This window comes from Phoenix dactylifera, chromosome 13 (assembly GCF_009389715.1).
Source record: "Phoenix dactylifera cultivar Barhee BC4 chromosome 13, palm_55x_up_171113_PBpolish2nd_filt_p, whole genome shotgun sequence".
NCBI classification, from domain to species: Eukaryota; Viridiplantae; Streptophyta; class Magnoliopsida; order Arecales; family Arecaceae; genus Phoenix; species Phoenix dactylifera.
The window spans coordinates 9,346,933-9,363,297 of NC_052404.1; the positions used below are offsets into that span (position 1 = coordinate 9,346,933).

Sequence of the window (16,365 nt, forward strand, 5' to 3'; positions counted from 1 at the left end):
CATCGACTCACTCAACTACGTCCGGTCACCCACAACAACTCATTGGCTCCAGTCCCGTCCTCCACGGCAATGCATTAATTCAGATGACCACACTCAATCATGACGGTAACTCATTTAATTCATCTGGTCACATCACAGGTAACCCTGTATCCCTCCTATAAAAAGGGAACTTCTTCCTCTTTAAAGGGAGATTTTTTTTTTGGATTCTGATTTTTAGACTCCGATATACAATTCGTCTCCTTATCCAAATCAAACCCTCCTCTGATTTAAGCATCGGAGGGCCGGTGTCGGAAGCTCCGGCCACCGGCTTTTTTCTACAGGTCCCCCGGAGGACACAACCCGTCGATGTACCATCCGCACCGGAGCTCCTTCTCCTTGGCAAGTGGTCACCCTCGGGTCCAATTTCTAGCAACAGGTAGTGACCAATAATCTTCTTGAACATAAATTTAAACAAATAGGTCCATAAATAAAGCCAAGCCCGAGATCAACTGGATTACTAAATGTTCATAATCTAATAAAAAACTAAATATATCTAGTATATTTATATTAAGAAACCATCATTCCATACAACACAGGGAGACGTGTTTTATATATGTTAAAATAAATAGTTGTGGTGAGTAAAGCTACTTCCCCACTCATTCTCACAGTGATGTTAAAATTATAATTTTTCCTTGTGTGGTTAAGCAATATACTACTAGTTTTACAAATGAAAGATAAATTTCAAATTCATGCTCACTGAATTTAGTACCATACAAGTTCAATTCAAATCTTAAGTGAAAATATTAGAGATATCTCCTCCTCCTCCTGAGTAAAGGCATAGGAGATATCTCCTAAAGCTAGGTGCGAAATCATTTTCCGCATGATAACGTCTGGTTGGAGGGATCACTTGAGCAATAAGCAATTACAAACTTGACTGTTCATTTTTTCCTCCTTTTCTATGATTTTTTTTATTCCCCTCGCAGCATGGCCATTATTAGATCTGTGCTCAAAGTAGAACAGCAAACACGTACACATGCAAATCACGCCTCGACACCCAGCCAAGGCACCGTCGGAGACCCTTAAAAAGGTGCGCCCCAACCCAGACCTGGAAGGAGCTCCCTTCTCGGATTTCTCGCACCGAGCCATGTAACTCGTGCCCGTTTGCCTCGCAGAGCTCGGTTTCCCCCAGAACCACGTGCGCATCTTGACCCCATCTCTCTCTTATTCTCACCGCCGGCCCACCGTACCGTGCCCTCCCCTTCTCCGTCGGGACTCCACGGTCCTCACGCCCTTCTCCTCCCGTCCTCCCATCTAGAACCCCACGATCTTCGACCAAATTATTTTTTAATATCGTTCAGAATAAGATGATGGGTCCGGAGACCCACCCCGGGTTCGGATCACCGCGCCGGGAGAAGATGGAAAGCCTCGTCCTCTCCGACGGTCCCTCCGACTACCGCAGCGCCATGTCCTCTTCCCTCTCCGCCGCCGCCGACGGCGGCGATCCCCTCCTCTCACCCACTCCCCCCTCTCCACCGCCTCCTCCTCCTCCTTCCTCGATCCCCCCTCCTACGCCGACGTCGTCTTCAGCCCCCTCGACAGCCAGAACGGCGCCGCCCTCGACTGCCCTTCCCACCGCCGCGAGTCCTCTTCCCCCAGATCCGACCGCGACGCCGTCTCCGAGTACGCCAAGATCACCGTCTCCGACCCCCAAAAGGAGCAGGACGCCGTCAACTCCCTCGTTCCCGGGGGTGGCACCTACGTGACCTACCTCATCACCTCACGGACTCGCGCTGGCGGTGCGGAGTTCCGCGTCCGGCGGCGGTTCCGCGACGTGGTGACCCTCGCCGACCGCCTCGCCGAGGCCTACCGGGGGTACTTCATCCCGCCGCGGCCCGACAAGAACGTGGTGGAGAGCCAGGTGATGCAGAAGCACGAGTTCGTCGAACAGCGCCGATCCGCCATCGAGAAGTACCTGTGGAGGTTGGCTGTGCACCCGGGGATCGGGAAGAGCGAGGAGCTTCGGGTGTTCCTGCAGGCCCAGGGGAAGCTGCCGCTGCCCGCAATCACCGACATGGCCTCGAGGATGCTGGATGGGGCAGTGAGGCTGCCGAAGCAGCTGTTCGGGGAGGGACCGGCGGGGCACGTCACGCCGCAGGATGCGGTGCAGCCAGCGAAGGGGGGAAGGGACCTGCTGAGGATATTCAAGGAGCTTAAGCAGTCAGTGGCGAATGATTGGGGAGGGGCGAAGCCTCCGGTGGTGGAGGAAGGACAAGGAGTTCTTGGAGAGGAAAGAGAAGATGCAGGATCTCGAGCAGCAGCTCAGCACGGCCTCTCAGCAGGTGGGTAGTAATTACAGTTCCTGATTGAAATCGTGCCCTAATTTATTTCAACTTGTTATGGCTTAATTTAGATCAAAATTGCAAATTTGGACGGATTAGCTTCAATGGGATAATGTTGGGGGCCATGATATTTAGCTTAATTTTATTTAAGTTCAACCGGATCTTCTGTTGAATGTCAAGTAGAGAGGCAGAAAACATATGTGATATATATTTAATCAGGGAAGCATAACAATAATGCGAATGTTGGTAATTTGCTGGAAGGTGAAACAGCTAAGCTCATCACTTGCAAGTGCAATGTGGATAACTAGCTGTGAGACTTGAGATGCTATTGAAAAAAATGTTATGGTAGTTCTCCCATGGAGGCTTTTCTAATGAATGCTATACTTCAAAACCCTGAAGAATGATAGCGTTATCATTGGAAGAGAGATATAGTCTGAACAAAAACAATAAAATTTGGAAAGGAAATGATAAAATGTTATTATTTCTTTAGCCATAGAATAGTTTCATGAGATGTCGGAGAGTAACAGGTGTTGAAATTCTTAAGGATACATGTCTACGTGTTCAACATTTTTTTTTCCTTTTTCCCTTTCAAACGTTTCTATTTTTTTATGGATCTGTTTCAGTACATAGCATTAGTCTTACTCCATTTGTTTTACATTATTTTTTGTTTTGAATTATCCCTTTGCTCTTTCATGTTTGTAGCTTTCTTGAGCATGATATTATTTTGTGTGGGAATAGAGAATACATCGGTAAGCAGCATGTGATGTTCCCATTAAGTTGAGTTTTTTGCTTTCTTTATGCAGGCTGAAGCGCTCGTTAAAGCTCAACAAGATATTGGTGAAACAATGGGACAGTTGGGATTGGCATTCATCAAATTAACTAAGTTTGAGAATGAGGAAGCCATATATAATTCTCAGAGAGTACGAGTTGCTGATGCCAAAAGTGTAGCAACTGCTGCTGTAAAAGCAAGTAGATTATATCGAGAATTAAATGCTCAAACAGTCAAACATCTGGTAATAACTGAACTGATTACAGCATGAAATTTCGATTTTGGTAAAGGCTAAAGCTCCTCAGCAGGGCCTTTTTTGTGATTGTTTATTTAGTTCTTTAAAAAATGCTTTATGGCAGGACACTCTGCATGAATGTCTAGGTCTGATGTTAGCAGTTAACAGTGCATTCTCTGATCGGGCCAATGCATTATTGACTGTACAAACTCTAAAGTCAGATTTGTCCTCCTTGCACACAAGGATTGATAAACTTGAAGCTGCATCCTCAAAGATATTTGGTGGTGACAGATCAAGAATGCGAAAAGTGGAAGAACTGAAAGAAACAATGAGAGTTACTGAAGATGCTAAATGCGGTGCATTAAGAGAGTATGAAAGGATCAAGGTAATGTTTTCAGTCTGTCACATAAAAGCCCAGAGCAAGGTACAGCTACCTATGCTTGGCAGAAGAAATTGTGTCAATTATATCAAGTTTTTTAAGTTTTCTATTACCTATTTGTTAAACTAATTAACGATAATGTATGAACTTCAGAGGCTATTACCAGCAGGCTTTAGAAAGTAAGAATTTGCAAATAAATTTGGAAATGACCATAAACATAGCCATCTAGCAAGTAAGAATTTTTCCAACTATATGGGGTTGGCTTTCTAGATCCTTATTCACCAAGTTTTTCGATTTAGGGCTACACCTGATGTTACTCCAAGCTTCCTCCATGTTTTTCCTCACAATCTGCATTGATGTTGTCTCAAGTCTTTCACCTTTTTTCGTACAACCTTCAGCACGAATTAAAATACCTCTCCTTACTAGAGCCGGTTAATATTTATGTAATTGTATAGATAAAGCATAACTAAGGAAACATGTGGGAACTCATTTATGAAATTTGGTTTCTGCATATGAGGAACTCATTTATGAAACTTCTGCAATATTACTGTGCTAGGTGCTCAACACTTTCAGCCATCTTATGGGGACCAGTCATCTGTGCAAAGAATTAGATGACTAGGATTATCTAATGCCTGAATAATTCACTCATATCAGTACAGGCAAGTAAGGTATCAGTTATATTTAAGTGCCAGGGGGTTCTGAACCATGACAACATTAAGTTCCATTTTGCCTTGTTTGAAGTATTTGAGGCTTGCTATATGGATCCTTAATTTCATAAATTTCACCTTCTTAAATTAATACTTCTTTCATAGTTTCGGCTTCTTTTTGTCATTCATTGTGAGCCCATTGTCAACCCACATCCTTCCTAGCTCAGGGTTGATGATGGAAGTGCTCATAAAAATATGAAGAATGAGTCAAACATAACACATCTTCTCAAGAGTCATGTTATCATGTTTTACATGTCTCATAAGTGAAACCAATTAGAATGTTTTAGCTAGTTATTAAACATCAGCCTAGTTTGTTTTCATGTTGTAATCTGAATTGACGTTGTTCTCTTCTACATCTAAGAGAAAAAGCTGCACTTATTCATTCACATTACAATTCAGTTCTTACAGATCACTTACAATAGTTAAACACTTAGGGTCCTTTTTTGGATCTGTATTGCTGCAGTGACAATGCTATAAACTAACACATTTGACTAGTTTATAATTGACATGTTAGTGGCGCACAATGCTTTACTTCAACCCAATGCTGTTATAACTTTTCTGTCTATGTTCTTTGTGACCTTTTCATCATTCTGGATAATTGAAAGGATGAAAGGATTTGTTTAACAATCAGCTGGTTATTATTTTATATGTTGATTACATTAACCCTTATAAACATGCAATTTGTAATATTATGTAAACTGTTGATATGGAAGCCTTTCAGGTAACCTTGTGCTGCTGTAAAGTTTATGCAAAATGTTAGTAAAAAAACAATAGAAGTTGTATTATTATCAGATGCCCAACTGGTTAATATTTGCAAATCATCTTTGTAGGCGTGCAAGGTATCAAAATCAGCTAGAAGTAAAAGCCTGTCTATAGTAATTTACTAGCCTGCCATACTGTATAGCACTCCACACAGTAAATGTGATTGTTGTTCCTCATTACGACTACCACAAATTGGTAGTGCATCAAATGGTCTTGTATTTTAAAGGATTTATTGTTTTCTGTAAGCTGAAAGGATTTCAATTGAAAAAAAAATCTTATGAATGATTAATCCACAAAATTCTAGGTTGCTATAGAATACCTTTAATTATCATGATCATTTTGGCCTCTGTTTCATCCTTCAGACTACTGTTTATCCTATTCTGAGCAGTGTATATCTTGAACAGGCATAAATTTCTATGATCTTGTCTATAGAAAATATTTTGAATTGGTAAACGAGCATTTTCTTGAAACAGTATGTGAAATTGTTCGGAGATTGTCGTTGGTAAGACTCTGTACATAAAAATGGTCCATGCTTGCTCTCTTCCTCCTTTTTCATCTCTTATAACGACTCCGGTGTTGCAAATTGGCGACCCACTAGGGAGCTTGAATATAATTGCATGAATATGGTTTTGAAGTGCTGATCCTAGTATCTGATAAAATTATGGTCTACTCTGACAACAGAATCTCTCTTGTTCATGCTACAACAATTTCCTTTCACCCATTTCATAAAGCTGAATCTTATATCATTATCATTGAAGTTCATCTGTCATTATGCATCACTTTTTGGTTAGTTTTGCTGCCACCATTGAGCAAAAATTCAAATTCAGATACATTTCTTGTACATCTCTCACTCTTTGAATTTCCTGACATTAGCCATACATACATTCCTCTAGAAGTTAAATTCAACTATATGTCTCAGTAAAGCTTATTGGCTAGCAGGTCTTTTCTGGGTTATGAGTCATGTTAAATGTTGACCTGATGTCCTTGTTGTAGCAGCATCATTTGTGCTGCCACCTCACAAATTTCAAAAGAAAACTCTAATCTTGCAATGAACACGGTTGGCTGTGATTAAAGAATTGTTTTATTCTAAATATGTTTAATATGCTAAGAGAGAAAAAAGGGGGTGGATTTTGGAGAGTTATTGCAGCAACCATTTTCTAGAAATATTAATCAGGTTTCCATGTTGAATAAGTAACAGATTATATTGCATTGGAATTCCAAAAAAGATATTATTGTTAAAAGAGATCATGTTTCTTTCCTCATGTGATTGTCACGTGAGGAAACCTTAGAATGTATAATGGAGAGAGACACTCAAGAGTTCCTGTTGTATATTTTTTTCAGCTGAATGGGGTATTGTTCTTTGAAAATCTCACCTTTTATTTAGAAAGTTAATAAAAATTCTTTCTGAATATTGTTTAAGATAGCTTGATAGTAGCTTGCTTTAGCTAAATAGTAGCTTGTTTTCATACATTATTTTAATATATTTCCTTTTGATATAACTATAAAAGAGCACACATTTTGCTCATAAATTTGTTGACAAATCTTATATTTGAGATTTTCTGTACTTTGTTTTTTATGATTACGAATATTTCTATATTTCAACGTTATTTGCTTGGGCTTTGTTGATCCTACTCTGCTGTTGCTTCTCACCTGATAAGTTTGTCCAAAATGAATGTACATTGAAATATCAAATTCGTGTATTTCTACTAACTTATGTTAAATTATGATTATATGGACAGAGGATTATGATTGAACTTGGAGATGCAGATCTCTGATACAGTTATTAACATTAATGCAGGAAAATAACCGGAGTGAACTCGAGAGGTTAGACAGAGAAAGGCATGATGATTTTCTAAGTATGCTGAAGGGTTTTGTAATAAATCAGGTACTACATTTTGCTTAATGGCTTTGAAGTATTAGATGTTCGGCTATCAATTATATTTAGTGAAGAATCTTTCATTTTCTTTTAACCATGATGATGGTTGGAGAATGCATGCATTCAAGTTTTAGTTTCTTTTCACCCAATTATGCTTAAGTTTCTGCAGCCTCCAAACATTTCAAGAGTAAGATATAAAATAGATCTTTTGAAATCTAAAAGGTTTTTATCTTACTCTCCAAGAGAACGTAAAAGTGTAAGGCTCTACATCTGCTAAGTAATCAGTCATTTTTATCTGGGCTAGTCTCTTAGTGTTTGATGGTTGCCGATGACAGTAGAAAACTCTTATATGAGTTGCAAAATGAAAATTGATAACTGATGGCAGGGTATCAGTTACAAGAATTGACAGAAGCTTACAAAAGGTTGACTGGTCCTTATAGAAAGATTGTGGTTGTTAATGTACTTTGGTTCAAGGTTTTCCTCTATTTTGAGTATGTTGCCTATTAGTGTTGGCATGAAAATTTAAATGTATAGGATGTAGATGTTCATTTTTGTGAGGACCTATGCGAGCATGTATTTAGTTCCACCTCGGCTATGCACTAAGTAGATCTTGGGTACTTATATAGAGCCAAGAAACCCAAATAATATCTTTAGGCTAGTCTTTTTAAATGTATTGGGTTGTAACAAATAGTGTCAGAGTGGACCCGGTCTATAGCTTATGCGGATTAGGGGACTCTATAGCACGGGGTTATTTGAATTGACTGCTGGCTAACCATAATGTTTGTGATTGGATTTAAATGAATTTAGATTTTTAGTCTGTTGAGGATTCCAAAATTTAAATGAAAAGAGTATGTGAAGATTCATGTGGATGTACATTTAGTCCTTTATCGGCTATGCACTGGGTAGATCTTGGGTACTTGTATAGGGCAAAGAACCTAAATAACATCTTCTGGCTAGCTTTTTTGATTGAGGTCTTGAGTTACTCCAATTTTAAGGTGGTCTTCTGTCTTTTGAAGGCATTGAACAAATATTACTGGGGTCAAATATTATAAGCTTGCAAGTTGTGCTAAAAATCTCTTCTTTAATGGCCTTGTTAAGTATCATAGAATCTGCGCTCCTTCACTGGTTTTTTACCGGGTCATAGGGATGCTCTTTCAGGAGATAGAATCTTCCTTGAACTATGATCATGCAGAAGACATTTAATATTTAATATAAGTGCTGTAATTCTGTTAAGTAAAACTGGTGTCAAACTTTACGCATTGATTGCAGTTTAGAAGGTCACTCAACTGGACATGATGGTTTTGTTTCTAAGGTCAGAATTCTACAATCCATTCTATTTTTGTTTCATCATTCTTTTTTCATGAATAATGTGATGGGTAATCTGCCTTTAGGGCATTTGATGCTGTGAATGTTTTCAGAACGATTAATGCATTATGGAAGCATAAAGAAATGAACTAGGTTTTCTGCTATCCTGTCAATCAGATTTTGTTTCGATATCTGTTATCCGATCACCTTGTTCTCTCACAGTTCTGCCAGGAAATCCAAAATAGGTAACAGCTAAGTTTGGTTGAAGGAAATCTAGGACCTTTAGTGCTTCTCAGTATCACTTAAATGACTTGAAGTTTTCTCCACATGATACATGGTACCTTGTCAGAATTATGTGGTACATATACTTGGTTTATGACTGGCCTGGGGACTGCAAAGGTCATTATGCGCACTATGTGCTTCAACAAAGCTGCACTGAGCGCATGATCTTTGAGCATCCTCACTTGGTCTTTAACACTGTAATTGAACATGATATGGAAGCATCTACCATCTAGTTGACATTTTCCATTATGAAGCTTTCTTTTTATCATAAACTTGTTTAATTTCTTGTTTGCTCATCTGGTCCAGAACTCGGCCATTTGTAAGCACTTACGTATTGCATGTTGAACAGGTCGGTTATGCAGAGAAAATTGCGAATGTTTGGGCAGCGGTGGCAGAAGAAACGAGTGCATATGCTCGACCGTGATAAGACTTCAAAAGTAAATTGAGGTGTTTTTCCAGCCTGCTCTCCGCCCACACGCCCATGTACACTACCAAGTAGGAAGTAGAACCAACCACTCCATAATAAAGAGATTTTGGTGGAGTTATTTTTATTTTATTTTTATTCTATTACTTTTGGTGTACGGCTCCTCAGCTGTTAGGGTTCTAAGTGGGACCCTGCCCTTGTTGGTCCCTGCGGGTTGCTGTGACAAGAAATGATTGTGAATACAAACTTTAACAATCGAATGGAGTTATTGTTGGCCCACAACATTCCCTGGGGTAAGAAAGCTGTGATTTGTTCTATTAGTGGGTCATAAAAACTGATACACTGCTGAAAATTTATCAGCAGAAGATTATTTGCGTCTGTCGGAGAATTATGAAGAATTTTAGATCTATGTGAAATTGTCTCACGGGGGAGCATCTATTTTTTTCATGATAGAAACAAAGATAAGTGGAATTTGAAATCCAAACACTGAAATAGATCAGATATTTTTCTGCATTATATGATTAATTAGTACAGTCCAAATTTTCTTTTAGATTTGTATTTGCAAACTGCATTTCATTTTTTTATCCAAGAATAAGGATGGTCAAGACCATTGCAATAAGGACAAAGGGAATTGGAGGTTAATAAGTCTGAACAAGAAAAAACTCTAATCCAAGCTACTGTAGAGTCCTCCTTTCGCCTATTTCCCCCTTCTTCTGCACCCTTTGTTTAGTAGCTGGGCATCCAAATCGCGGGCAACCATCAACTATTGCCATCACATCATTCAGTTGCATCCAAAACAATCTACAGCAGGAAATACGTGAAGGACGTGACCATGTCTACTCACTTGCTAAGACATATATTTCCTGAATGCTATTTTTTTGTTATCAATTTAGTTCAATCACTCCAGCATCATCTTGTGATAAAGAGAGCAACCCTGCAAACATTAATAAGAATAACAAATAATTGTCCTAAGCATCGAACATATTTCCTGAATGCTATTTTTTTGTTATCAATTTAGTTCAATCACTCCAGCATCATCTTGTGATAAAGAGAGCAACCCTGCAAACATTAATAAGAATAACAAATAATTGTCCTAAGCATCGAACATATATACAGGTTTCAGCGTTTAAACCCAATACCTACCCAACCATCGACCAGAACTTAATCAGGAACAAAAGAATCCAGAATAACCCCCCCCCCCCCTAGAAGCCAAACCAACCAACCTAATCACCGGATTTAGACGCTTCAACCGCGGTGGCGCCGCCGCCACCTTCTTCAACGGACGAGCCCGCAGAAGCAGCCAATTCCGGTTTGATCTGCTCCAGCTGCTGCAGGATTTGCTGAACCTCCGGCCGGGCAGCCGGAGAAGGATCCACGCAATGCAGTGCCAGCTTCAACGTGTTGAGCAATTCATCCCCGGTTGTCGTCCCGGCCTCCGCATCTCTCATGAGCTCCAGATCAAACACCTCATTTGTCCACTCCTCCTTCACGATCGACGCCACCCAGTGAGGTAGATCCATGCCATTCGTCGTCTCTCCGGGGGACTTTCCCGTCAAGAGCTCCAGCATGATCACTCCGACGCTGTAGACGTCGGTCTTCGTGCCGGCCTTCTTCAGCTTGGAGAGCTCGGGAGCGCGGTAGCCGAGTGCGCCGGCAGTGGCAATCACGCTGGAACTGGCGGCACTGGTCATGAGGAGGGATAGGCCGAAATCGGCGATCTTGGCATCCGTGTTCTCATCCAGTAGGATGTTGCTGCTCGTTAGGTTGCCATGGATCATCTTCATGTCGACATGAAGGTGGCATAGGCCACGCGCTACCGCCATGGCTATGCTCATCCTCGTCGGCCAATCAACCCGTGTGTCGGGGCCCCGAGCTGCAGATCGACGACAAGCAACACAAATAGAACGAATGATATATTAATCGATGATCAAAAGTCTTTAATCTCAGAACTACTTTTCTTCAAGGAGTTTAACGCAAAACTAACATTTAATGTCCAGTTCTAGCGATAACACACTGCTTCTAAGCTTTGAGTTTGGATTGCCAACTTTAATCAAATGTGTGAAAGGTGAGTACCATCTAGGCTAAAAGAAACAAGAACGATTTAAGGTAGCCTCATATAGTAGAAGAAAAAGATGCAAAGCGGCAAACTAGCAATTGGAGATCGAAAGCACGTACAATTTAGGCTATATGAAGCAGAAATAATGAGGTACGTAATTAATTTCATGTGGTTAGCAATACAATGCAGTAATCTATTGGTAACTGGAGAAAGGGAAAAGAATAAAAAAACCAAGATATTTAGAAGGACAAGGTGGTCTGATAGGGCAGCTCCATTAGAGTTGGTTAAAAGGTGGCAGATTAAAATTGGATTCAAAGAAGAGCTTACCATGTAGGAAAGCTGCGAGGCTTCCCTTGTGCATATAGTCAAATACCAGCAACTTCTCGCCTTTGGGGCCCAGATAATAAGCCCTGAGAGCCAATAGATTCGGATGCCGGATCTTCCCGAGCATGCTCGCCTCCGCTTCGAAGTCCCTCTGATTCTTTGCCATTCTTTCCCTTAGCCTTTTCACCGCGACCTGACTCCCGTCCTCCAGCGTCGCCTTGTATACGGTCCCGTAGGTACTCTTCCCCATGATCTCCGCCGTCGCACACAGAAGGTCGTCAGCCGTGAATGCCAGCGGCCCATCAAAGTGGACGAGCTTCCCCCCGGCGTCCCCTCCTGCCTCTGCTTCAGCTCCCCCCGCCGCAGGCCCCGGCTTCTCGCCTGTCCCAGCTCCCGCTCCGGCAGCTGCGCGCTCATCACTCGCAGCAGCAGCCCCTCGTCCGACCAAGCAGCAGAGAAGAGCACAGCAGAGTAGAAATAGAACCACGAGAACAATCCCTGCAGCTATGAGAATAATATCCTTGGTGCTCAGTTTGCGGTGGTGATGGGGCACCGTCGAGATCGTTGGAGAAGAAACATTCGGATGAGGGGGAGGAGGACATGGGACCAGAATGCTGTACCCGCAGAGCTGGATGTTTCCCCTGAAAGAGCTGGAATTGAACTTCTCGGAGAGGAGAACGGGGACCGGACCAGATAAGTTGTTGTTGGAGACATTGAAAGCAGTGAGATTGGTTAGAAGATCGAGGGAGGCCGGAATCGGTCCGCTGAGATTGTTCCCCGATAAGTCCAGCTGAGAAAGGCTGGAAATATTCCCGAGGGCGGCCGGAATCTCACCATCGAATTGGTTCCTCCCAAGCGAGAGGACTGAAAGGTTCTTCATCCTATCGATGGTTTCTGGGATCCGATTCTCAAGGTGGTTGCCCTCAAGGTTGAGCTGAAGTAATGAGGAAAGGTTGCAGAGAGATGGAGGGAAGCTTCCTCCGATGGAGTTATGAGAAAGGTCTAGAGTTTGCAGCCTCGGAAGAGTCCCCATTTCTTCAGGTATGCTTCCATTGAGCTTATTGTTGCTAAGAGTAACTTGTTCTAGCATCGGCAACTTGCCGAGGGAAATGGGAATGCTTCCCGAGTAGAAGTTGTAATCTAGATTCAACGTCCGAAGCTGATAGGCTTGGTTATCTTCCCTCCCTCCCCAAGCATCAGGAATGGAACCGGAAAGGTTATTGTGTTGAAGGTGGAGGAATGTGAGGGTAGGGAGGTGAGTGACGCCGAGGGGGATCACTCCTGAGAGGTTGTTATAGCTAAAATTGAGCCTGTAGAGCCTTGTGGAGTTCCATATGGAAGAGGGAATACTTCCTGTGAGCAAATTGTTGCTAACATCCAGAGTCTGGAGCACGAGGCAGTCACCAATGGAAGGTGGGATGGCGCCCGAGAAGCGATTGTTGAAGAGATAAACGCCTCTGAGATCACGAAGGAACCCGAGCGCCGAGGGGATCTGGCCACCGAGGGAGTTGTCATGGAGGCTTAGCTTTCTTAATGCGGTGAGCTGGCCAACCTTCTCGGAGATGTGCCCACCCAGTCCCCTCCATGGCAGCTGGATAGCTATCACCTTTCCGCGGACGCATTTGATCCCCACCCAGGCGCCGGAGCAGGCATCGAGGCCGGTGCCATTCCAGCTCCTGAGGAGCCCTCTGGGGTCATCCAATGCATGCTTGAAGGCTTGGAGGCCCTGGTAGTCGGCTTGGGTGATGATGACTCCATCCCAAGCCCGGCAAGAAACCGGGCTAATCACCATGAATGGTAGAATGCCAAGGAAGGCCAACAGGCACTCCCATTGGAAGAGCTTTCCGAATGGGCTTCTCCTGGACTTGGAGCTCTGGTACTTCACGTTTCTATTCTCCCCACTTGAAATCTGGCATTGTCTTGCTGTATCATCCATGTCGATGAAGGGAGTAAGGAAGCTGTACCAAAAAACAAAGGGAGTAATTAAGGAAGAAGATGACTGGTCCAGAATGCTACTCCTTTCCCTTTCTTCTGCTACTTTCGCCTATTGGAACGAAGAAGATGGAAGGAGAGAACGGGGGAGAGAGAGAGAGAGAGAGAGATGAAGGAATGGGTTTAAACGAGGGAATCTTATTCTTGGGGAGACAAACTAGGCGAGTCAGATGGTTTTGTTCAGGGAGCCATTTTTTGTGTGGAGGCAAACGGCTAGTTTTCCTTGCGTCGGCAGAGGGAAATGAAACGGGCGTAGCCTCTCCGGTGGTGCTTCTCCAACGGCTATTTTATCCGTGGGTCCCACGGCTCGGGAACGGCATCGATGCCCGATCTCCACACAGTAATTAAAGCGTCACTGCTCGGTTGGCGGAACGAGGTAAAAATCCGCTATCCTTTTTGGCTGTTCAACGGGCGAAAGGGGCTAGGTTAGCATCCGCTCAAAACTACTTTAGCATCCAAATTTATCTGTATATTTATAAAAATTTAAGCATCTAACTAATATTTATATTTATAATCATATTTATTATATATATATATATATAAAATTATTTAATTAGTATTTAAATATCTAATTTTATTTAATTTTATATTATATTAAAAAAAATAATAAAAAATATATAATAATATTAATATACTATTAACTTGATTTTTTATATGCTTACTAATATTTTTGATTTTTTGGTCATAAAATTTAATTATCTGACATCCAGTCTAGTTTTAATCCTAAACTATTCTTCACTTGTTTTGTTTCTTTTTTTTTCTTTCTTTTTTTTTCTCCATTCTAATTATTTATAAAGAATAATAAATAGTAAATGCATGTGTTTTTACCTAGCAGCTTGCATTTTTTTCAACCTATCTTATATTTATTCTGACCTCCTGCCATAGAATATGGCTTTTCATCAGAAATTGAAAAATCCAAGTCCTTCCTACGATGTTTATTATTATTTTTATTGGAATAACTTTTTATTAACAATTTTAAAAAAATATAATTATATTTTATTATGTGCATAGCATCTATTATTTTTTTTAAAAAAAATGGTAGCCTTCATAGATGGAGCTCTTGGAGGATGAGCCCTTCATTATATTAAGCTGGTCGGGTTGTCGAAGGATCGCAACCGCCAAATGGTCAATTTTAAGGATGCAAGAGATGTAATCCCAAAGACAAGCCTTTCTAACATGAGATGAGATCCTTATTTTCCTTTATTTACAAAAAAACCCTCAAAAAGTAAATGTATTATTATTTCCTATGAGAATATCATCTCCCAAGGTCTACACAACCACGAAATTAAGACCTGCAAAAAAGTCATTATTTTTTGCTCCATTGGCTGTCTCAACCACCACCAAGTTTAAATCCCAATCCTCCAATCCCTAGCTTACAAAATTTTCATTGAAGGTATGGCGATTTGCAGTCAGGACTTTTGTTTAATGACATATATATTAACGAAGAGAAGCTCTAACCAACCCCCTACCATATACACATTCCCTAACTGGGTCAAAGTCCAGCTCCCAAGCAAATCGAGCCTAACACTTATTGTACAAGAATATCAAGTTAATAAAGTGGCAAGAGGATGTACCATCCAAACTAAGTTTGGTGGTGGTATCGCATGATATTTTTGACTGCTAAATGACAGTAGCGGTCGCCGTAATTACCTTTTTGTATGCTCCTATTGTTTCTCCCACTTTACATATTACTTTAGAGTAACAAAAGAAGAGCATGTTATTAGATAACATAAAAAGTGATAAATATTTGAATAGTAAAGTCTTATTGATTGATCGGATCATAGCCATCCATCAACACACTTTTCAAAGCACACTCGACAAGTTATGAAGCTCCAACATTCTAGCAGTCTCTCGCGATTGCCCGCAGGCGAACGCCCGTGATCAAGATCCCGATACATGAGGAGGGAAGGGGGGGGGGGGAGGGGGAGCGAGTAAGAATAATAATGTCATTTTAAATTTTAATTTTAATTTTAATTAATACAACCGTTATAATAGAAATATTTGTACAATAACAGAGTTTTATAAGGATATATATGCAAATATCAATTTTTGAAGAGTATTCACGCAAAATCCAATATTTAGAAGGGTATTCATGCAAAAAACTTTTTTCTTAAAACAATTCACATTCATCATGTATTAGGAGGAATTTAGTAATAAAATAAATTGGTGTTTTAAAAAGGGAAAATCCTGATGGCTGACTTTTCATGGAATCATATTAGTCATCAAAATATGTTTTTCACTTTAATCATTTCAATGCTCTGGAGTAATGCTGCAAGACTTATGCTATGCATGCATGAATAGTTCTCTTACCACATAGCAAGAGAAAATCAGTGCAATTCATGAAATTTATTGCCACGTACAAGATTGGTTGATTATGGATTGCCGAATTAGCAATGAGCTTGATTTTTTTTTTTTTTGCATGCATGCATAATAGACCCCTAATGGATTTTTGAGTGTTCTTAGTTATAATTATTGAACATGTTTCTGCTAAATTCTGAGCCGAGGCTAACACGCTATTCGGCCCGCTTTATGGTCAGTAAGAACCAAATTGAGTGAGGTTGGATGAGACCGATGTGAGGAAGAACTAGTCGCCTTCAAGACTAATCTGTAAGAAGTCCAATTGCTAAAAAAATTTTGGCGAGGACTCTCCGATGCTTAAATCAGAATAGTAAAGCAGCAATGTGGAAGAGAGAAAAATTGTAGAGAGGAGTCTTTAAATGAGTTTACCTGAGGATCCCTGAGCCACCTCTTTATGTAGGGTAGGATATAGATCTATTACCTAATTTGGCGCGACGTATTTTAACTATAGGATAATAGTTGGCATTATGTTTATAACATGGTAACCATTCCGTGCGAGCAACACGCTGCGGCAATTACGCTGATCATGCATTAAGTACAGTATCGGCATACCCGCACCGCACTTCAGATTTATTTAA

At 41.0% G+C, this 16,365-nt stretch overlaps 2 protein-coding genes across 2 annotated transcripts; one reads left to right on the top strand and one right to left on the bottom strand.

The window, feature by feature from the left end:
- Window positions 1-1,089: 1,089 nt before the first annotated feature.
- On the top strand, window positions 1,090-9,373 carry LOC103721499 (sorting nexin 2A-like). The gene is given in 7 exon segments (XM_008811738.4): window positions 1,090-1,463; window positions 1,466-2,245; window positions 2,247-2,318; window positions 3,122-3,331; window positions 3,447-3,707; window positions 6,969-7,055; window positions 8,983-9,373. Coding segments are annotated over 7 exon segments (1,605 nt in total). The 5' UTR covers window positions 1,090-1,343; the 3' UTR covers window positions 9,058-9,373.
- Window positions 9,374-10,096: 723 nt separating this feature from the next.
- On the bottom strand, window positions 10,097-13,597 carry LOC103721516 (probably inactive leucine-rich repeat receptor-like protein kinase IMK2). Its single transcript, XM_008811767.3, has 2 exons — window positions 11,441-13,597; window positions 10,097-10,930 (listed from the first exon to the last, which is right to left on the bottom strand). Exons 1-2 carry the CDS (start codon window positions 13,371-13,373, stop codon window positions 10,281-10,283), a joined length of 2,583 nt encoding a protein of 860 aa, XP_008809989.2. The 5' UTR covers window positions 13,374-13,597; the 3' UTR covers window positions 10,097-10,280.
- Window positions 13,598-16,365: the final 2,768 nt, after the last annotated feature.

Bases quoted from the DNA above. Each gene is read 5' to 3' on its own strand.
- LOC103721516 (XM_008811767.3), bottom strand. From the start codon at position 13,373: ATGGATGATACAGCAAGACAATGCCAGATTTCAAGTGGGGAGAATAGA. The intron at 10,931-11,440 runs GTAAGCTCTTCT...GTCGATCTGCAG, and splicing joins CCTCGCAGCTTTCCTACATG to CTCGGGGCCCCGACACACGG.